At 47.0% G+C, this 22,776-nt stretch overlaps 1 protein-coding gene across 1 annotated transcript; it reads left to right on the top strand.

Moving 5' to 3' along the window:
- The first annotated feature begins 779 nt into the window (after positions 1 to 779).
- SOAT2 (sterol O-acyltransferase 2) lies at positions 780 to 21,312 on the top strand. The gene is made up of 15 exons (XM_032173638.2): positions 780 to 953; positions 1,443 to 1,498; positions 2,401 to 2,537; positions 2,849 to 2,908; positions 3,195 to 3,302; positions 12,963 to 13,239; positions 13,676 to 13,745; positions 15,930 to 16,014; positions 16,482 to 16,527; positions 16,717 to 16,846; positions 18,385 to 18,482; positions 18,900 to 18,998; positions 19,858 to 19,993; positions 20,504 to 20,649; positions 20,849 to 21,312. Exons 1-15 carry the CDS (start codon positions 872 to 874, stop codon positions 20,897 to 20,899), a joined length of 1,581 nt encoding a protein of 526 aa, XP_032029529.1. The 5' UTR covers positions 780 to 871; the 3' UTR covers positions 20,900 to 21,312.
- The last annotated feature ends 1,464 nt before the right edge of the window (positions 21,313 to 22,776 follow it).

The following is a 22,776-nucleotide window of genomic DNA, read 5'->3' as shown; positions in this document are numbered from 1 at the left end:
TATTACTAATATATGAGCTCATCCCATGGCCCTGAATCATGTGATTTTACCTGGTCAACCTCATTTTGAGCTTACAATAACCTTGTGATATAGGGATTTTTGCCCCTATTTTTCAGAGGAGGAAACTGGCTTAAAATTTGGGGTCACTTGCCTGAAATTATATAGCTGGTAAATGACAGAGGGAGGTTTACATCTGGTTCTTCCGTATGTGACAATACCTGGTATTCCTCAGGTGCTGAATACGTGTTTGTTTAGCCTCCTTTCTGCCTACATGCTCACCCAAGCAGGTGTCAGGAAGCGCAGATGTTCAGGGGCCCTGACACTCAGCCTTTCCTGGAGGGTCCCCAGTTCCGTGAGTAGCACGGTGCCAACCCCATCAGAATATTACCACATGCGTCAATCACACACCTTGTGGTGAAAGCGAGCTGAACGCACTGATACATGAAGACATTTCCGACTCCTCCCTGACCTTCAGCCTGCTGGGAGAGAGACTGGAAGGCCAGCCATGCTAGGTGACAAGCTTCTGAGAGGCAAAGTTCCCCTCCCCACGATGTACCCAGCCACTATTCCTGTGTGTGTGTGGCAGGGTGGATAGCACCCTTGGAGTGGACATCTGGATGGTGGTTGGGGTGTTAGGGGGATGTGGCCATCCCTGCGACAGACAGCAGAGTGAGGCCTGAATCTGAGAAGCTCTGCTCTCCAGATCAGATAACCTATCGCTCTCCCAGAGGCCCCCTCCTCCTGAAAGGACTTTAGTCTTTGGAGCTGTCACCTGAGCTGAGTGGGACAAGAGCTCTGCAGGGCAGGCCACACTGTGAAGGAAGGAGGGAACACAGGCAAGGGCTGCCTGCTGCCCACTGGAGACCACACCATGGAGCCAGGCAAGGCCCGTCTGCGTCTGCAGAGGACAGAAGGGCTGGGAGGGGAGCGGGAGCGCCAATGCTGTCCAGATGGTGAGCTGCCCTCGGGGGTGCAGAAGGCACAGGCGGGTGGAGAGGGAGTGGGGGAGAGATGCTCTGTGGAGAGAAGGCTCCAACTGCCTGATGCCAATCCTTCCTGCTGTCCAGAGAGGCCAAGGAAGGCAGACCCTGGCCTCAGCCCCGAGCCACCCAGCTGGGAGATGGAACAGAAAAGAGCTATGTCAGAGCTGTGGCCTGGCCTTATCTTTCTGACTTTTTAGCCCCAGATGGGGAATGGAGTAGCTTCCCATTCCCTGAGTGCCCTGTTCCCAGTAATGTCACCAGGCCCCTTGCTTGCTTATGGCCTCCTCACCACTGGCAACAGCAACTTCCCCTTCTAGTAGCCCCAACCATGATACTAGATATTGGCTGGTTGGGGTGAGGGCAGGCTGAGCACACAAAGCATTTCCTGAACACAGGATGCCTCTGGGTCTGCAGACCCCAATTCCTCCTGTTGACTGTGCCTTTGATCCCTCCTCCCAGGAAACACTGAGACGCACAGAGCCCCGGACTTGGTACAATGGACCCAACACATGGAGGTGAGGGATGTCAGAGGTCAGAAGTCAAGTGGACAGATCCTTGGTAGCAGGAAGCAGGAGTGAGGCTTGGTGATAAAGATGACTTTTTTTTTTTTTTTTTTGAAACAAAGTCTCACTCTGTCGCTCAGGCTGGAGTGCATCCGCACAATCTCGGCTCACTGCAACCTCTGCCTCCCAGGTTCAAGCAAGTACCTGGGACTACAGATGAGTGCCACCAGGTGTGGCTAATTTTTTTTTGTATTTTTAGTAGAGACAGGGTTTCACCATATTGGCCAGGCTGATCTTGAACTCCTGACCTCAAGTGATCCACCCTCCTCGGCCTCCCAAAGTGCTGGGATTACTGGTGAGAGCCACGGTGCCCAGCCTGATGACTTGTTCCTGAGTGCAAAGATCAGGTTAGAATTAAGGATGGAGATGGAGGGGTTTGAAGTGCAGGTCCCAAAGGTCACCAAAAGCCAGCCAGTAGATAGAGTCTTCCTGCTAGTGCGGCTGGAGGCCAGGGGTGAGGTGTGACAATCAGAGGTGACCAGGCTGGAATTCAGACCCAGGGAGGGGAAGCCTTGCTCCTGCTGTCACTCCCTGATCCTCACTGCTGCCCCAGGAAGCCAGAAGGAGATCAGCTCTGGGCAGGAATCATGGTTTGTTCATCTTTTTACCACAGCACTTAGCATCGTGGGGTCCTACTCCACCAGCAGACCCATCACCACCCCACCAATGCCTGCCCTTCCTCCCACAGGGCTGCCAGCACTGATCCCCCATTCCTGCTGACCCCCTAGGTTTTTGTTTTTTTTTTTTTTAAAAAGCACTGTGCCTGGCATAGACAGAAACTCAGTGAATGTCTGGTGAATGAAAGGATGGCTGACTGGAGGGACAGTGGGCTCTGCCCTGGCTTTGTCCCGTAGACTGTGAAGGCACAACTGCTGGAGCAAGTGCAGGGACAACTGAGGGAGCTGCTGGATCGGGCCATGCTGGAGGCTATACAATCCTACCCATCACAAGACAAACCTCTGCCCCCTCCTCCCCCAGATTCCTTGAGCAGGTGAGTCTGGGGAACAGCTGCGGGGGCTCCTCTGTAGCAAGGATCATGAGCTATAAACATCACGTTGTGTGCCCTTGCCAGCCTTAGCAGGACCGCGACTCCAGCCTTCCCTCTTCCCCCCTTGTCTTCCTAACACTGGCCTCCATCTACTGGGCCTCGCTCTGCCCTGGCCCTGACCTTTCACCCGGTCCTGCCCTCTGGCCCTGACTTTTCCCTACCACTCCCCTTGGCTCCCAAGCATTGACCTTCTGCATGGCCCTGCCCTCTGCCCACTGACTTTTTCCTGACCCTGAACAAACATCTCAATTCAGGACTCAGGAGCCATCCCTGGGGAAACAGAAAGTTTTCATCATCCGCAAGTCCCTGCTTGAGTAAGTCGGGGTGATGACAAGTAATGGGAGGAAAAGAAAGGGCTTTGGCTAGGGGTCAAGATACCTCATTTCTCATCCCCAGGCTCTAGGTGGTTCGTGGGGAGGACTTGGAAAGGGTTTCTAAGGTGCGGGCCCCCTATTTGCCCTGGGCATGGTTGTGGAAGAAAGGCCTCTAGCTGGAAGTTCTGAATCGCTAGGCCCCATGCCTCATGTGTACAGTGTCTGAGCTAGTTCACATGACCCTGAGGACCCTCCCACACTGACTTTCGGGCCCCTGTTCCTCCAGTGAGCTGATGGAGGTGCAGCATTTCCGCACCATCTACCACATGTTCATCGCTGGCCTGTGTGTCTTCATCATCAGCACCCTGGCCATCGACTTCATTGATGAGGGCAGGTAGGTCCCCTTCCCACCTGGGACAGGCACACCTATCTGATCAGACCCTCTGGGTCTTCAGTGCCCCACCTGCCCTTGGGGCAAGAGGACACAGGTTCCCCCTTTGGTTATTGGACATGTACCAACATTGCTCCCAACAGCCTTCCCACCTGAAACACTCTCTAGGATCCCTTCCTTCCCCAACCTTGGTTGGCCCTTTGTCTGTCCTCCCAGGGCCAGCCACTATCAAATGTTTCTCAATGACACCTTGCCCTGAGGCAGATGTGTGTGTGTGTGTGTGTATGTGCACACATGCACACCCATACACACTCCTTTCCAAGTCAGTTCTATCCAAGTAACCTCCATTGAGCACCTCCCGAGTACCAGTCCTAGTGGCCAGAGAAATGAGGGGGGCAGACCCCACTCCTGTCTGTGAGGCACTCCCAGTCTTGTGGGGAAGACAGACATGTACCCAAGTGCCTGGGTGGGTCATTTCCCCCACAGAGCACCCCACCCAACTGTGAGGATGAGCCTCAGAGAGCTGTATACCCCTGGGGGTCTGTATTTTCATGCCTCCCACTATTCCCAGACCAAACTGAGGGTTGGGGCTATTTCTCATGGCCCAATAACGAGATGCAGATGAACTGGGGAGGAAAAGAGTTTTTATTTCTGTAACCAGTTACAGGGAGAAGGCCTGGAAATTATCACCAGGCCAACTAAAAATTACAATTTCCAGAGCATATATACCTTCTAAGTTCTACGTCTATGTGTAGGTGTGCATTCATCTAAAGACATAAGTGATTAACTTCTTTTCATCTATAACTAAGGTCTGAGTCTTGAAGACCTTATTCTGGAGCCTCAGTAAGTTTACTTAATCTAAATGGGTCCAGGTGCTGGGGTGATTACCCTTCTCTTGTCTCCTGCTAAATAACGGAGGTTTGAGGAGTTTCTTCAGACCCCCAGCAAAACTTGTTTAATCATGCTTTGAGGTTCAGGAAAGGCCTAGGCAAAACTCTTGGTGGACTTTTGTTATATTCCAGCCTTTGTATAAGGGCACTGGTTTTTAACATTTAACTTAACCACTCAGTCAGTACTGAAACAGTTGTTATGGAGGCCTGTATTAGTGAGACCTGCTTGTCACAGTCCCCACTGTCAATTTACACATGATTTTTTTCATGCGTGTATATTTATTTATCATGAGAATCGCAGGTAGATGGGGAGTCGTAATCTTTCTGGCTACTTCCTGCTGAGAGGGGGTTATCGTTATGGGGCACCAAAAGCAGCACTGGAGTGGAAGAGGTTGATTTGTTCCCAGTAGCACTCTCTGTTTCGGGGCCTTAGAGGCAGCACCTGCTGAAACATAATAGTATGCAACAACACATATAAATAGGCTACTGCTCTTTTCTTCTGAAGTTTAAGTTGTCTAGTCTTCAGTTTGCAGGGCTTTAAGAAAGCACAGCTTAGGTTTCAGTGATTACCAATTAGGAAGAATGGGGAAAAGGAAAAGAAAGAGGAAAAAATTGAAAACATTATTTTGGAGACCTGTAGCCAGAAAAGTTAGAATTTAATCCAAACTGCAGAAAATAATAAAAACTAAAAAACATCAGGCAAGCCTAGAATTTAACAACAGATGTACTTTTTTTTTTTTTTTTTTTTTTTGAGAGAGGGTCTCGGTCCGTTGCCCAGGCTGGAGTGCAGTGGCATGATCTTGGCTCACTGCAACCTCCACCTCCCGGGTTCAAGCGAATCTCCAACCTCAGCCTCCTGAGTAGCTGGGACTACAGGCACGTGTTACTGTGTTCGGCTCATTTTTGTATTTTTAGTAGAGACTGGGTTTCACCATGTTGGCCAGGCTGGTCTCGAACCCCTGACCTCAGGTGATCTGCCCACCTCGGCCTCCCAAAGTGCTGGGATTACAGGTGTGAGCCACTGAGCCCAGCCATAGTTTTTGAAACATAATTTTTCTCTCTCCAGTTTCCCATTTTTATTAAAAGATCATAGTAGGACTGGTTTGCTTTATTATACTTGCCTTAATTATTTGTATACAGTACAGCAAGAATAATTAGTTTCACATAGGCCTTTTAAATTGGCTTTGATGGAACTTTGTTCCATAGAAGGAATCTGAGATAAGTCCTTTTAAAGCTGATCCCAGCCATGGATTTGTACCAATAAATACCTATGAGTTGGGTGAATTCCTCTCCTCTTGAGGTTCCAAGATAACTTGGGGTTCCTGGCCTGTCAGAAAAGGACATTCTTTACCTACCACAGATCAGAAACCCTGGACAGGGACTGTGTACACAAAATATGACGCCAGTTTTCAAGGGCTTTATTGACTTCATAAGTCAAGTTTGATTCCTTAAAAAAGAGTACACCATTCCAGTCAAAGCCTTGGCAAAATAACCAGTTTTTCTAATTATGTCCTGTTACAAAAGAAAACAGATTCTTATTGTACTTATGCAAATAACTATATTACAAATAGTTTCCAAATTCTGGAGAAATCAGGTAGAGAGAAACAAACATGCTCCAAATTTTATTCATAGGAGTATACTTTACTTAATTGTTAAAAGCTATTAATAGCTCAAAAGAAAAGTTTCCTTGACTCTGCAAAGCAAAACAAAGGACTAGCAACATTTTAAGCAAAAAGTGAAAAAGATCACTTCAGTCTCCTATTAGTTCAGTTCACGCAGTTAATTCCTGCTCTGCTTCATATTAATGAATATTTTAACTCTTCAAGAGTCCTGAATGTTTTTCCTCCATTTTGATGTCACAGTCTACAAAGTTATCAGAAACCTGCATTCAAAAGCACCTGTTAGAGCTTTATTGCTGATTATAAAACCACCTTCTAAAGAGGACCAAAACAAGACAACAATTGTTTATGGATGACAAACAGTTTTAGGGTAGCCATAGTTAAAGACACAATTGACAAGGAAATCTGTTACCTCTGTAGCCCACAACAATTTAACATAACAATGGCTGGGCACAGTGGCTCATGCCTGTAATCCCAGCACTTTGGGAGGCCAAGGAGGGCGGATCACAAAGTCACGAGTTCAAGACCAACGTGGCCGATATGGTGAAATCCCGTCTCTACTAAAAATACAAAAATTAGCTAAGCATGGTGGTGCGTGCCTGTAGTCTCAGCTACTTGAGAGACTGAGGCAGAAGAATCACTTGAACCTGGGAAGCGGAGGTTCCAGTGAGCCAAGATCACACCACTGCACTCTAGCCTGGGCGACAGAGTGAGACTCCATCTAAAAAAATAAATAAATAAATAAATAACAATTATAATTATTATTGACAATGTACACTAAGATATATCAGAATTATAGGAGTCTCCCATAACTTTGGAATACATACCAATAACATATTTATACAAATATAGCCCAAAGAAAGTCAAACCCCATTTTATATTTGGCAATGCTTCCTGTATGATTTTTGGTACCAAATAAGCCAAATTTCACCTTTATATTAGTGTACTATTAATGTTAAAACCGATTATTTATTTATTTTATTTTTTGAGACAGAGTCTTACTCCATCACCCAGGCTGGAGGGTAGTGGCATGATCTCGGCTCACTACAATCTCTGAATCCTGGATTCAAGTGATTCTCCTGCCTCAGCCTCCCAAGTAATTGGAATTACAGGCATATGCCACCACACCCAGCTAATTTTTTTGTGTGTATTCTTAGTAGAGATGGGGTTCCATCATGTTGGCCAGGCTGGTCTTGAACTCCTGACCTCAAGCGATCCACCTGCCTTGACATTCCCAAAGTGCTGGGATTATAGGTGTGAGCCACTGCACCTGGCCTTAAACCTAAGTCTTAATAAAACCTTATACACATGATTATCCAATTTTAATGTTTGACCATAAGGTAGGATTTTTATAGACTTTTTAGAACCCTTTACAATTTTTGTTAAAGAGCAGGTTAGTGCTCTAAGAGAAACCCATTGTGCTTTTATTTTAACGCTCAATTTACAGAAGAAACTGGATGATACCCCTTTAACTTTAGCCAATATGTTTACACACAGAATTTCCTTTACAATCAACTTTCCACAACTTGCTTAAACCTCCATCTTTATCTTACCCAACTTAAAACAATCCTTTTACCTTTTAATCTAGGGAAAAATCCATATTCTCATGCCTTCTTATAATCTTTTTACCAAAAGTATATTTTACTTTTCTTATACACCTTGCACATAAATTGTTTCTTCAACAGTGTTAAATATATATTACACCATTAACTCTTAGCAACCTTTACTTTTGGTGAAAACCTTGGCAAGTTTGGGATTTTAATTATGTACTAGGTGTGGAGCCTATGACCTAGACAGAAGTACAGATAAGGTCTGACTTATTCCAGCGTCTAACTCCATGTGTCCTAGGACTTACCTAGCTGTAAAGCAGGCAAGTTGTATAGCTAAGAGTCATAAAGCATTTAGGAGGCCTAATCACCTTTAAATTGTGTAACATTTCTTGTATAAATTTCCTTTTATAAATTCTTTCAGGACTTCCACAGACAATTTCTGAGTCATAAAGCATTTAGGAGGCCTAATCACCTTTAAATTGTGTAACATTTCTTGTACAAATTTCCTTTAATAAATTCTTTCAGGACTTCCACAGACAATCTCTGACATGCCTTGACTTTCTGATTTGTCCTAAACATGTTTCTCTTTAAATAACCAGTTATTTTACTTTAGGACAAGAATTTACCATACAAGATCCTTTCTTATATAAATTCTCTTTTCTTTAATATATTTTTGCATATCTAGGGGGGATGGCTAATTTCACATGTCCCTAGCCTTATCTAGAATCTAACGCTCCAAAATCAATTTAACAATTTTTAAGCTAAAGAAGCAGTTTATGACCTAAAGCATTTAGCAAACCTAATATCTGACAACCATAATTTAAACCAAATGTTTACATTTTTGAAGATATTTTTAGTTTACCAATAATCTTTAAAGTTGTCTTTATTTTTATAACTTTCTTTATATGTCTCTTATTTCCTGTTTTTTTACCTTGTTTTATATATAACCTTTAGATAAGGTTTGAATTAGACAAAAATTAGTTACCCTTTAAAAAGGATACAATTTTTAGAAAGAATGTTTTCCTACAATATATTTTTATTGGAAAATACCCAAATAATGAAATATCTGTTGTTTTACTTTAGATTCTAAATTATGACAAGTTTGTTTATGAGTATTTATCCCATTACATTTATCTAATTATTTATTTTAATCATTTGCCTAAATTATGAAAACTGCAATAGTCATAATTTAAAGTTATGAAACCGCCACTGCAAAATTGTAACTGAGACAGTGAGAATGATGTGACCTGACTCCATCTTGCTTCTAACCTCCAAGCCATTCTTGTTCATTAACTTAGTTTGTAGTGTAGCTTTATTTTATTTATTTACTTATTTTTGAGATGGAGTCTCGCTCTGTCACCCAGACTGGAGTGCAGTGGCACAATCTCGGCTCACTGCAGGCTCCACCTTCCGGGTTCACACCATTCTCCTGTCTCAGCCTCCCGAGTAGCTGGGACTATAGGCGCCTGCCACCACGCCCGGCTAATTTTTTGTATTGTTAGTAAAGACGGGTTTTCACCATGTTAGCAAGGATGGTCTCGATCTCCTGACCTCATGATTTGCCTGCCTCGGCCTCCCAAAGTGCTGGGATTATAGGTGTGAGCCACCTTGCCCAGCCTATAGTGTAGCTTTAAAACAGAGAATGATAACAGTCCTTTCCCAGAACAAACTTCCTTCATGTCTGTGGACTAGACTGTCTAAGGCCACAAGAGTAGAAGTTAGGGTATTTTACTAAATAATTCAAGATGTAGCTATCTTCATTAAACAATATTAATGTTTCCTTTATTAAAAATGACACGAGCAAAGATCATTCTGTTTTGGGCTGAGTTATAGTTTTGTAGCCTCTATGCCGAATTTTGACACCTTATAGTATTTGGCGAGATAAGTATGAAATTGCTTGATCAATAAATGCAAACAAAAATGTATGCTGGTGACTCTGAAGACATTTCTAGTATCACTTTACCAATAATTTTTAAAGCTAGCTTATTTATTAAAGATTTTATTTAAGTCGCATAAACTTGAAAAAGCATTTGACTAGTCTTTCCTTTTTTCTGTTAAAGTATTTAAGTGCTTTTATTTTTCTTTGAGCCAATTAATTAGAACTCTTTTATATATTTTCAGTAGTGAAACATGGTATACACAAGACATAAATACACAGACGTATTAGGCATGCCAATAGAAGTACATTTTATAGATTCCTAAGACCTCCTTTTTCCTCTCTTTTAACTGGATCTTTGTGCTCTGGGCAGATCTTACACTGAATCCTGGGTTTTCAAAAAGGGAGAATTATTATGAAGCTAGATCATGTGAGGCTTTTACAGTGCACTTACATTTTTTTTCCCCAAAGACATTTCTATGTCTCTCAATTACACTTTTTCTTAAAAACCCCAGAGTAGCTTCTGTTGTAATAGCTATTAATCAAGAAAACAGAATTCAGTCAACTGAGAAGGAAAAAAACTTTTACTCAAAAAGACAAGGTCCTGGCCGGGTGTGGTGGCTCACACCTGTAATCCTAGCACTTTAGGAGGCCAAGGTGGGCAGATCACCTGAGGTCGGGAGTTTGAGACCAGCCTGACCAATATGGGGAAATCCTGTCTCTACTAAAAATAAAAAATTAGCCAGGCGTGGTAGCACATACCTGTAATCCTAGCTACTCGAGAGGCTGAAGCAGGAGAATTGCTTGAACCCGGGAGGTGGAGGTTGTGGTGAGCCAAGATTGCTCCATTGCACTCCAGCCTGGGTGACAGAGCAAAACTCTGTCTCAGGAAAAAAAAAAAAAAAAAGACAAGGTCCTAGGAGAGAAATAAAAGCAAAACCAAAAACATGAAAGCCTTTTAAACACAAACGTGCACACATGCACACATACGTATATACATCTTGGATGTTAGCTTTTAATTAAGCTGACTCGCAACCATTGAGCGTCTAGAAAATATTTTTCCTTCCCAGTGGCCTCTCAGCAGGAATGGACCCAATACCTCCCATTTTCTTTTTCTTTTTTTTTTTTTTTTAAGACAGAGTCTTGCTCTGTCACCCAGGCTGGAGTGCAGTGGTGCAATCTCAGCTCACTGCAACCTCTGCCTCCTGGGTTCAAGCAATGCTCTGCCTCAGCCTCCCAAGTAGCTGAGATTACAGACATCCGCCACCACACCTGTCTAATTTTTTTAGTAGAGATGGGGTTTCACCATCTTGGCCAGGCTGGTCTCAAACTCCTGAACTCATGATCCAGCCGCCTCGGCCTCCCAAAGTGCTGGGATTACAGATGTGAGCCACTGCACCCGGCCAATACCTCCTATTTTCAAGTTTACATGCTATCAAAGGGAATAAGACAGATACACAAATAAGTGGAGACAAATTTTGGACAACACAAGGGGGAGTGCACTCAGGCAAAACAGACTCAAAACCAACTCAAAACCTGATCTCAACCAAAATGCAAAGCAGGCGTATGAGTGAGCCCTATTGCTTCCCTTGGTGGTACCGGACAAATGGCTTAACAAGCCCCGATAGGAAAACAATAGGCTCCCGGCATATGATCTGTTTAACTCACCCTTTGAGCGTGTCTGCTTCTGATCTCTGTTCTTCCCCAGTAGTGAAAGGGATGTGCAATTTTGCACACGGGATAGCCCTCAGGAGGGTCCCCAAGAAAAATCTCACAGGCAGCTGCTTGGACCCTCCTGAAGACTGTCTCATCGCAAGCTGCTGGCGGCTGAACACAGCACCATCCTGGTCTCTCCTGGCTGGCTTGCCAAATTTTGTTCCCAGATCAAACTGAGGGTTGGACTGCTATTTCTTGCGGCCCAGTAACGAGATGCAGATGAACTGGGGAGGAAGAGAGTTTTTATTTCTGTAACCGGTTATAGGGAGAGGCCTGGAAATTATCACCAGGCCAACTAAAAATTATAAAGTTTTCCAGAGCTTATATACCTTCTAAGCTCTATGTCTATGTGTAGGTGTGCATTCATCTAAATATATAAGTGATTAACTTCTTTTAATCTATAACTAAGGTCTGAGTCTTGAAGACCTTCTTCTGGAGCCTCAGTAAGTTTCCTTAATCTAAATGGGTCCAGGTGCTGGGGTGATTACCCTTCTCTTATCTCTTGCTAAATCACAGAGGTTTGGGGAGTTCCTTCAGAATCCCAATAAACTCATTTGTGGAGGCCTGGGGAGTTTCTTCAGACCCCCAATAAAACTTGTTTGATCATACTTTGAGGTTCAGGAAAGGCCTAGGCAAAACTCTTGGTGGGCTTTTGTTACATTCTGGCCTTTGTATAAGGGCACTGGCTTTTAATATTTAACTTAACCACTCATTAAGTACTGAAACGGTTGTTATGGAGGCCTGTATTAGTGAAACCTGGCCTGCCACATCCCCTCTCCCTATGTCGGGCTTGGGAAGCAATAAAAAAACAGGACCAAGGATCCACAGGTTCAGCAACAGCACCGCCTTTTGGTAAAATTTTTGTTGTTAGTTATACAAATATTAAAAGGACAAAATCTACTGCTAGGTTTGCATAAGAAAAAAATTAAAAAACTAAAAATGATAAAATCTCAGTAAAAAGCTCAAATACATTTTTTCCTGGAAAGGAAGTCCTTCTTGACCACCTCCTTCAATCCCACACTGCTCTCAGAGGATTTTAAACTGTTTCTGGCTGGGCGCAGTGGCTCATGCCTGTAATCCCAGCACTTTGGGAGGCCGAGGCAGGCAGATCACTTGAGGTCAGGAATTCAAGACCAGCCTGGCCAATATGGTGAAACCCTGTCTCTACTGAAAAAAAAAAAAAAAAAAAAAAATTAGCCAGTCGTGGTGGTGCAAACCTGTAGTCCCAGCTATTCAGGAGGCTGAGGCAGGATAATTGCTTAAACCTGGGAGGCGGAGGTTGCAATGAGCAGAGATTGCACCACTGCACTCCAGCCTAGGTGACAGAGCGAGACTCTGTCTCTAAAAAAAAAAAACAGTTTCTGAGTTTCCCTCCAGAGCATTTTCCATGCATTGACATTCAGTACCAAAGATAGGTACATTGTGGAGGTTTCACATAAATAAGAAACTGTACCTATTATTTTGTAATTTCATTTTACTCCCTAACAATTTATTTTAAGGATCTTTTCATGTTAGTCCATTGGTTTGAAGGACTGCAGAGTATGGAGGTGCCAGATTTGTTCACTTAGTCCTTTACTAATGGACACTTAGGTTATTTTCAGTTTTTCCCCTTAACAAACCATACACTATTAACCTAGGCTAACAAAACACTGAACAACTGGCATCCTATTAGCTCCAATCTACGACAGACGCTCCAAAGGAACAAAACTAAGGAAAGTCAGTCTAGTTACCTCATATCCTAACATGTGTTGTATATAGAGTACTGAGCCCTTAGCAACACCATGAAACCAGAGACGGCTCTCAAGGTCATTTAGAATCAAACTCGTGCCATGACTGAGTCTCCTGGAGCAACGCCCTGTGCCACAGAGGTGCCGTCTTGAACACCTCCAGAGATGGGGAGCTCACAACCTGATCAAGATACCTCAGTTCATCTTCCAGGAGCTCGAACTGAAGAGGAAGGGGACAAGAATGGGCTTCACTTGTCTACTTTGTCTCTCCTTCCCCACTCTAAGGCTGCTGCTGGAGTTTGACCTACTGATCTTCAGCTTCGGACAGCTGCCGTTGGCACTGGTGACCTGGGTGCCCATGTTTCTGTCCACCCTGTTGGCGCCGTACCAGGCCCTGCGGCTGTGGGCCAGGCAGGGGGCCAGGGGCACCTGGACGCTGGCGACAGGCCTGGGCTGCGCTTTGCTAGCCGCGCATGCCGTGGTGCTCTGCGCCCTGCCGGTCCACGTGGCCGTGGAGCATCAGCTCCCGCCGGCCTCCCGTTGTGTCCTGGTCTTCGAGCAGGTGAGGGCCGAGCCCTGCTGAGGGACAGGAAGGAACGGGCGGGTGGGGCCATCTCAGCAGAGGGGGAGTCCCTCAAAGAGGGGGCGGGGCCCAGGAGAGGGAGGGCGCTGGAGACGGCATTGGCAGGGGCGGAGCTAGTTACCAGGCGGAGTCCATTACCACGGATTTGGGGAACCTGCAGGCTGGAAGGCAAACACTGTGACACCGCCATCACAGGAGGTTGACCGGAAGACTCCGCTCTGGCCTCTTATCCCAGCAGCCTTCATTCACCCCAGCATATGTTAGGCTATACAGCCATCCAACAAAAAACGTATGGGCTCTGACCAGACAGATCTTACTCTCTGCCTGCCTCTCAGAGGTAACCCAGAGCACAGAGAGGTTAAGCGATTTGCTTAATACCACACAGCAACTTGGCCTCCCTTCCACTCTGCCACAGGTTAGGTTCCTGATGAAAAGCTACTCCTTCCTGAGAGAGGCTGTGCCTGGGACCCTTCGTGCCAGACGAGGTGAGGCCTTAATCTTGCCCGGTTGTGAATTCAGTCCTCTTGGCTGACTGAATGAAGCCAGTAGGTGCAGGATCCTGATAAAAGCCCTGCCTTCCTAAGCCCAGGTTGCCCACTAGGCACAGCCCTGGCATCCAGCTGGGCTCTATGGGCCTTCATCGTTAGGCATTCTCAGCCTCTGCCTCTGACAGATGGCACCTCTGTTACCCAGGACTTCTGGCACTTTCCTATTTCCTATTTCCAGGCCCAGCTTGTCACCCAGGCTTTGTTGTTCCATTTATAGAGCACAGGCAGAGTATATTTAGCATTATTCTTAAGGGCCCTAGAATTTTTGGAATGACAAGTTGGCACTGGCTCCAACTTAAAGTCACCAGCTGCATTAGCCCTTAACAAAAGCCCTTAAAGTCACCAGCTGCAGGATGAGCACAGTGGCTCACACAGGTAATCCCAGCACTCTGGGACACTGAGACGGGAGGATCATTTGAGCCCAGGAGTTCAAGACCAGCCTGAGCAACCTAGTGAGATGGGGTCTCACTTCAAAAAACTCTTTTAAATTAGCCAGGTGTGGTGGCTAATGCCTGTGGTCCCAGCTGTGTGGAAGGCTGAGGTGGGAAGATTACTTGAGTCTCGGAGGTGGAGGCTGCAGTGAGCCATGACTGTGTCACTGTACTCCAGCCTGGGCAACAGACTGAGATTCCATCTCAAAAAAAAAAAAAAAAAAAGTGAGAGACATTCAACTCTTTCTTTCACTCACTTGAACACTTAAAGACCATTTCAAGGTTATTAATTGGCCTAATTTCAATTTTTTTTTTTTTTTTGAGATGGAGTATTGCCCTGTTTCCCAGGCTGGAGTGCAATGGCACAATCTTGGCTCACTGCAGCCTCCACCTTCTGGGTTCAAGCGATTCTCATGCCTCAGCCTCCTGAGTAGCTGGGATTACAGGTGTGCGTCACCACACCCAGCTAACTTTTTTGTACTTTTAGTAGAGACAGGGTTTCACCATGTTGGCCAGGGTGGTCTCGAACTCCTGACCTCCAGTGATCCACCCACCTCGGCCTCCGAAAGTGCTGGGATTACAGGCATGAGCCACCGCGCCCGGCCAATATTTTTTTTTTTTTTTAGAGACAAGGTCTTGCTATGTTGCCCAGGCTGGTCTTGAACTCCTGGGCTTAAGCAATCCTCCTGCCTTGGCCTCCCAAAGTGTTGGGATTACAGAAGTGAGCCACTGAGCCTGTTCCCTAATTTCAATATCGTTGTATCTCAGAGAATAAGAAGGCTCGAGGAGAACAGAAGAGATGGGAGAATGGCCAGTCAGTGGAGTAGTCAGAACACACACAGAATTTGTCAGTTAAGTTTGCTGTCTTATTTGGGTGTGTTTCATGATGCCCTAAAACAATTACAATAGTAACATTAAAAATCAATGGTCACAGTGATTTTTGCCGAGGTGAGAAGAAGAGGTAGAAGGGTGGACCTGTGACTCGTGGTGGTGAAGAGGGGACATTTCTGGGAGGCCTGAGGAGGCAGTGGGAGGGTGGTGCCAAGGGAAGAGGAGGCCAGTGCTGGGCCAGAGGTCCAATGCCACTAGCAGCTGCCAGTGTCCCTCTCCAGTTATGTGTCCCCACACCCCCTCCAGGTCCTGGGCTGTGTGCTCTATGCCTGTGCACCATATCACATATAATAATAAGAAGAAAGTTAGAAATATTTCAGGAATTGCCAAAACGTGACACAGTGGCATGAAGTGAGCACTTGCCGTTGGAAAAAGTGGCACTGATAGCCTTATCTCTTGCAGGGTTGCCACAAACTTTCAATTTGTAAAACAGGCAATATCTGGGAAGTGCAGTAAAATAAGATGTGCCTGTATTAGGAAGTCCAGACAGAAGGGGAAGGAGAATGGGTTGTCAAACGTGTGGGTACCAAATGAAGCTCTGGCCACAGCAGGCCCTGCACTGGAAGATAGGGTGCCTGAAACGAAAGCAGAAGAGATGGTGTTAAAGAGCCAGTTCCGCTCCTGCCCAGCTTAGCTCCCCTAGCCCCCATCCAGGTCCTACGTCCAGCTCCTTGCTTATCCCTCACCCCCACCCTATCCATTTCTCCACTCACCAATCCCACCACCCTTCCCCAGCAGCCCCCTCACGTCTGTCCTCTGCCCTTCCCCTTACTAATCCACCCCTCTCATTCCTCCCCAGGTGAGGGGATCCAGGCCCCCAGTTTCTCCAGCTACCTCTACTTCCTCTTCTGCCCAACACTCATCTACAGGGAGACTTACCCCAGGTAAGACCCTGTACTCCTTCACCAAATGCCCAGGCCCATCAGGAAACTTGCCCTTCTACTCTCCCCTCCTTGAGGTCCTCAGGCTCACCTCAGGCACTGGCCACTTTCTCAGGAAGCATCTCATAATAAAGATGACAAATAGGTGACTGGTAGACTACGCTGTCTTCTTGCCCGGCCTACAATGACACTAGGGCAACCCACTTTCCTGGTTTACCCAGGACTGTCCTGATTTTAGTACTGAAAATCCTACCCATCCTACACACCCTTGTTGACATCCATGCTTAAAACTCACTTGTCATCTCTGTTATGGAAAGTTCAAAGTATCCTAGATCCCACCACCCTAGATAATCCTCCCAGGCCTGAGCAATTAAGGGAACTGCGGAGAGAGGGCCCCAGAACCCGTGCCCAGGCTGAACAGAGAACAACATGAAAGAATGAGAAACATATTGTCCCCATTGCCGCTGCAGGACGCCCTATGTCAGGTGGAATTATGTGGCCAAGAACTTTGCCCAGGTGAGAAGATAGGGTAGAAGGGTGGACCTGTGACTCATGGTGGTGGAGAGGGGACATTTCTGGGAGGCCTGGGGAGGCAGTGGGAGGGTGATGCCAAGGGAAGAGAAGGCCAGTGCTGGGCCAGAGGTCCAATGCCACCAGCAGCTGCCAGCGTCCCTCTCCAGTTATGTGTCCCCATGCCCCCTCCAGGCCCTGGGATGTGTGCTCTATGCCTGCTTCATCCTGGGCCGCCTCTGTGTTCCTGTCTTTGCCAACATGAGCCGAGAGCCCTTCAGCACCCGTGCCTTGGTGCTCTCTATCCTGCATGCCACGTTGCCAGGTGAGCCAACTAAGGTAGGGCTAGAGCAGCTGTGCCCTGGGGAAGGCTAATCAGGGAAGGCCTTGCTAGTTACCTTCCCTCGGTTTCAACACGTTCTCCTTCTGAGTCTCCCCTCACGTCTGTCTCCTCCTGTCAGGGCCATTGACATGGTCTCAGTTCAGACCATCTGCTCCCCTTCCACATCAGCCTCCTAACTCATCTCCCTGGCACCCAGATCTTTCCTCTCCCATCTACCCCTAACACTGCTGCCCAGGCGAACTTTCCTACTACAACTAATCATTCCCTACCCTCCTTCAAAAACTCTAGTGATAAGTCAATGCTGGCACTTTCGGATTAGATTTGAACCCTTGATGTGTCATCCAGGGCTCCTTCCCATGCAGCCCCAGCCTATCTTCTCATCCTACCACAAGCCCTGAAAGATATGTACTTCCATGCCTCCAGGCCTTTGCCCATACTGGCCCCTCAGCTTGAAATACCCTTTCCTAATTTTCAGCCATGGAATCTAGTTGCTTCTTGGAGGCCCATGGCTGAGATGCCCCCTCCTGTGGGAAGCCTTCCTTTTGTAGCCATCAATTACCATGACCCACCTGTTTATCTGTACTCCCAGGCACATCAATGCCACCATACTTAGCTCCCATTACATTTGCCCTGGACATATGGTTGGACATCTTTCTGTCTCTGTCTCTGTGTGTGTCTCATTTCAATTACTCTCTGAACTCCCAATGGCCCTTTGAGATTCATCTCTATCTCCAGCATCTGTCATAAAGTGATGCCAAGTAAATGTACATGAACAAATGGATGAATAAATGAATGCATAAGGCCGGGCACAGTGGCTCACACCTGTAATCCCAACACTTTGGGAGGCCAAAGGAGGAGGACTGCTTGAGGCCAGGAGCTCGAGACTAGACTGGACAATATAGTGAGATCTCATCTCTACAAAAAATTTAAAAATAGCCGGGCGTGGTGGCTCACGCCTGTAATCCCAGAACTTTGGGAGGCCAAGGCGGGTGGATCACAAGGTCAGGAGATCAAGACCATCCTGGCTAACACAGTGAAACCCCATCTCTACTAAAAATACAAAAAATTAGCCAGGCGTGGTGGCAGGCGCCTGAGGCGGGAGAATGGCATGAACCCAGGAGGCGGAGCTTGCAGTGAGCTGAGATCACGCCACTGCACTCCAGACTGGGAGAGAGAATGAGACTCCGTCTCAAAATAATAATAATAATAATAATAAATTAGCTGGGAGTGGTGGCTCACGTCTGTAGTTCCAGCTACTTGGGAGGCTGAGGTGGGAGGATCGCTTGAGTCCAGGAGTTTGAGGCTGCAGTGAGCTATGATCACACCACTGCAGTCCAGCCTGTCTCAAAAAAAAAAAAAAAAAAAAAAAAGGAATGCATAAATTTGTGAATTACCAATAAGTAAATGGTAAGAGTTGGGGCCCTGGTTTCTGGGCAGGGGCTCCTCAGAACCCATATCAGGGCTGCCTGTGGGTCCATGTGGGCCAGCCTGACCTGCAGCCTCTTGTCCCTATCCACCAGGCATCTTCATGCTGCTACTCATCTTCTTTGCCTTCCTCCATTGCTGGCTCAACGCCTTTGCCGAGATGCTACGATTTGGAGACAGGATGTTCTACCGGGTGGGGCCTGGACCTAGGCCAGTTGGAAGCTGGAGGCAGAGAGGGTTAGGGAGGGATCTGGGGAAGATGGTGGCCAGGTTGGGTGTCACTTCAGCCATACTGTTCACCTCCCATAATAAGAAATGCAATCCTCTAGATGTGGTTATAATGCCACCCCTCCACCTCCTGACAAGCCAGGCTAACTGTTTTGTGTGCATGGTACTACGGAATCTTCTCCTGAGAGAGGGAGTAGGAGGGAGGACAGGGCCTCCGTGACCTGAGGAGGGAGCTGGGAGGGTGTCTGCTGTCCCTGTTCTGCCAGGAGCCAGCCCTTCTGGAACACTGGGATAGGGTGCAGGCAGAGGGAGCAGTGGGGAGGAGCTGGAACCCAGATGCTTGCTTACCTCCTTTCCCCCACTCTGACCCCACCTTCTCCAGGACTGGTGGAACTCAACGTCCTTCTCCAACTACTACCGCACTTGGAACGTGGTGGTCCATGACTGGCTGTACAGCTACGTGTATCAGGATGGGCTGCGGGTATGGGCCCTGCAGACCCCTTCAGCTCCCACAGTTAACGGAGGCTCTCCTTCCTTCCCTCTCCTTCCCTCCTGCTACAGTGTGGCAACTACACCACTCACCTTTTCCAGGCCTAAGGGCCCTTTTGATTTCATCTGTCCTCATTTTCTTATTTTACCCAACCCAATGGGTAAAAAGTCCTTGCAGTCTTAACTTTCTTCCATCTTTATCCTTAATTCCACCCTGTCCTCAGGGCATTGTTTCCCACCTTAGCCTTCTAAGGAACATGCACATAGCAATTTTCAGCTACCAAGAGTTTTTACGTACATTTAATCAGCACAGTAACCCTGAGAAATAAGTATTATTATATCTGCATTTAAAAATGGCACCTAAGTCCCAATGGGATAGCAGCATGCTCTTTTTTTTTTTTTTTTTTTTTTTTTTTGAGATAGAGTCTCGCCCTGTTGCCCAGGCTGGAGTGCAGTGGCACAATCTTGGCTCACCTGCAACCTCTGCCTCCTGGGTTCAAGCGATTCTCCTGCCTCAGCCTTTTGAGTAGCTGGGACTACAGGCGAATGCCACCATGCTCAGCTAATTTTTGTATTTTTAGTAGAGACGAGGTTTCACCATATTGGCCAGGCTGGTCTTGAATTCCTGACCTCGTGATCTGCCCGCCTCGGCCTCCCAAAGTGCTGGGATTACAGACGTAAGTGACCGTGCCCAGCCAGCATGCTCTTAAATAAGATTGATGTCACCCCTTCTGACCTCAGATCCCATATTCTTTCCACTGCACCACACTCCCCCTGGCTTCCTAAGGTGGGGGCTCTTTGTGGAGGAGCTCAGGGAGACTCGCTCTTCACTCCCTTCCTGACCCCGCCAGCTCCTTGGTGCCCGGGCCCGAGGGGCAGCCGTGCTGGGTGTGTTCCTGGTCTCCGCAGTGGCCCATGAATATATCTTCTGCTTCGTCCTGGGGTTCTTCTATCCCGTCCTGCTGATACTCTTCCTTGTCATCGGAGGTGAGCTGGCCTCTGTGCCACTGGAGGGGAGCCATCCAGAGGGAGGCCTGGGTCCTGCTCCTGGAGATCCCAGACTGATGGTGGGAGGCCTCGCCCCCAGGACTGAAGGCGAGGCTGCTGAGACTGAGAGGTGGAGTTGGTGGGGGACTTGGAAAGCAGGGAGGGAGGCAGCACTGGGAGGCAGCCGAGCTGTATCCTGGGACAAGTGGGAGGAGGTTTCTGGTTGGAGAAGAACATTTGAATAGATCACTCATGGAGGAAGACAAAGAGGAGGAAACTGGGATGAGGTTGAGAGGCTCAGTACGAGATTCAGGATACTGAAGTGCAAACTGAAGAATCCTAGTTTTACATGGGCCACTTTAGACCTCTACGAATTTCTGCACCTGAGTTCAAGATCTTCTCCAATGGGGCCTTCTTGTTCCATCTCTTCCCAATAGCCTGGAATGGGAGGGAAGCCAGGGAGATAAGGCACTCCTGGAGCTGGAATGACAACCTTTCCTCCTGCACCAGGAATGTTGAACTTCATGATGCATGACCAGCGCACCGGCCCGGCATGGAACGTGCTGATGTGGACCATGCTGTTTCTAGGCCAGGGAATCCAGGTCAGCCTGTACTGCCAGGAGTGGTACGCACGGCGGCACTGCCCCTTACCCCAGGTAAGAGACCACGACCCTCATCCAGCTCCCCATCCATGAGGACACACAGACCAACAGCCAGTCCCTCCTTGTTCCCCAACTCACCAGCCACAGTCAGGCACCAAGGCCTGGCTTGGGGGTGATGGACTCTCACGTCTTGGATGCATGGGTTGAGTCACCAGGAATGATCTCATTCACAACTTATTCTTCCCTGGCTCAGACAACCTTCTGGGGGCTGGTGACGCCTCGATCTTGGTCCTGCCATACCTAGAGGTCAGGACAGATGACGCTACCTGCCCAGATGACACCACCAAGTTCTCTGCCTGCAAAACCTGTGACCAGGACTCCTGTCTGCATCCAAATTTGGCTCTGAGTCAAGGCAACCTGCACACAAGACCCCACCAAGGAATGTGCAAGGACTGAGATCTGCAGACTTATGGGTAACTGAGCACAGACCTCAGCATGGGGGTGACCAGGGTGACTCTTCAGTCCCTATCCCCATGGGCTGGATACAGGATACCCTCCTACCCCATGACTGTCTTAGGGAGACTTGGGGTACCTTATGGATTTGATGAATGTGGGGGAACTCAGAGGAACTGGGGCCACCAAGGTTTGAAAAGGGTTTGGTTCTTGACTTTGTATTCCTTCCAATACAGCAATAAACTTTGTCTCCCTTTTTATTCATTCATTTATTCATTCATTCATTCATCATTTGTTGAAGGCTCACTTGGATTTTTGTAGAGTTGTGTCTGCAGAGGCAAGACTTTGTGGTAGGATGGGTGAGAATCTTGGATGCCGCCTGCCTTACCTTCTGTATGCCACCCCCATCTCCCAGAAACCTGACCCTTCTTCCACCTCTTCTCCAGCTCATATTGAATTTTCTAGCCCCTTTAATCCTTCTGCTCCTGGCATGCCCTAGCACATTTTGAGAGGACACGTAGCAGGCCTCCTTTCCTTTAGCAGACCCAGGAGACGAATGCCTTGTATAGACCTGAAGCGAAGCTTTTAATTTCGTGAACCCCAGTTTCTACAACTATAAAAAGGACATTAAAATTAGGAGTGTCCTGACTGAAGGAGACAGAAGGTCAAAATACTTCTGTTCAAAAGTGTTTCAGAAACCAGACTGTGTGGTCTGCCCTCCCAACACTGATTTCCTGCCTGATATGGTTCTGGGGAGACATCTGTGTAAGAAAAGTGGGGAACATTAGTCTCAGGGGTGCTGAGGACCAAAAAATCCAGGGTCCCTAAGAGAGAGAGATGGGGTATTTCTTTCTTTTTTTTTTTTTTTTTTTTAACATTTCAACACTATGTATAAGACATCTTTTTTTTTTTTTTTTTTTTTTGAGATGGAGTCTTGCTCTGTCACCCAGGCTGGAGTGCAGTGGTGCGATCTCTACTCACTACAAGCTCCGCCTCCCAGGTTCACACCATTCTTCTGCCTCAGCCTTCCGAGTAGCTGGGACCACAGGCGCCCGCCACCACACCCGGCTAATTTTTTTTTTTGTATTTTCAGTAAGACGGGGTTTCACTGTGTTAGCCAGGATGGTCTCAATCTCCTGACCTCGTGATCCGCCCATCTCAGCCTCCCAAAGTGCTGGGATTACAGGTGTGAGCCACTGTGCCCGGCATAAGACATCTTTTTATGTCAATAAATATAGATCTATTTTGTCACTTTTATTTATTTGTTTTTATTTATTTATTTTTTTGAGACGGAGTCTCACTCTGTCACCCAGGCTGGAATGCAGTGGTGTGATCTCGGCTCACTGCAACCTCCACCTCTTGGGTTCAAGCGATTCTCCTCCCTCAGACTCCCGAGTAGCTGGGACTACAGGTGCCCACTACCACGCCCAGCTAATTTTTGTATTTTTAGTAGAGACGGGGTTTCACCAGGTTGGTCAGGCTGGTCTCAAACTCCTGACCTCATGATCCACCTGCCTCGGCCTCCCAAAGTGCTGGGATTATAGGCGTGAGCCACCGCGCCCAGACTCTTTTCTCCCTCTTTTTATGCCTTCTTTTGAATAAATTATATTCCACAAGTGGAATGAATGGTACATTTTTATTTCATTTCTGTTATCTTATTGTATGTTCTTTACTCATCCCATGATTTAGCTTTTTAGCTCATGTTGCTATTCATTTCATTTCCCCTAT

The sequence above is a fragment of the Hylobates moloch genome, unplaced genomic scaffold (assembly GCF_009828535.3).
Source record: "Hylobates moloch isolate HMO894 unplaced genomic scaffold, HMol_V3 SCAFFOLD_13, whole genome shotgun sequence".
NCBI classification, from domain to species: Eukaryota; Metazoa; Chordata; class Mammalia; order Primates; family Hylobatidae; genus Hylobates; species Hylobates moloch.
Note: the sequence above shows the minus strand (reverse complement) of the source record. Positions and strands in the feature narration are given on the sequence as shown.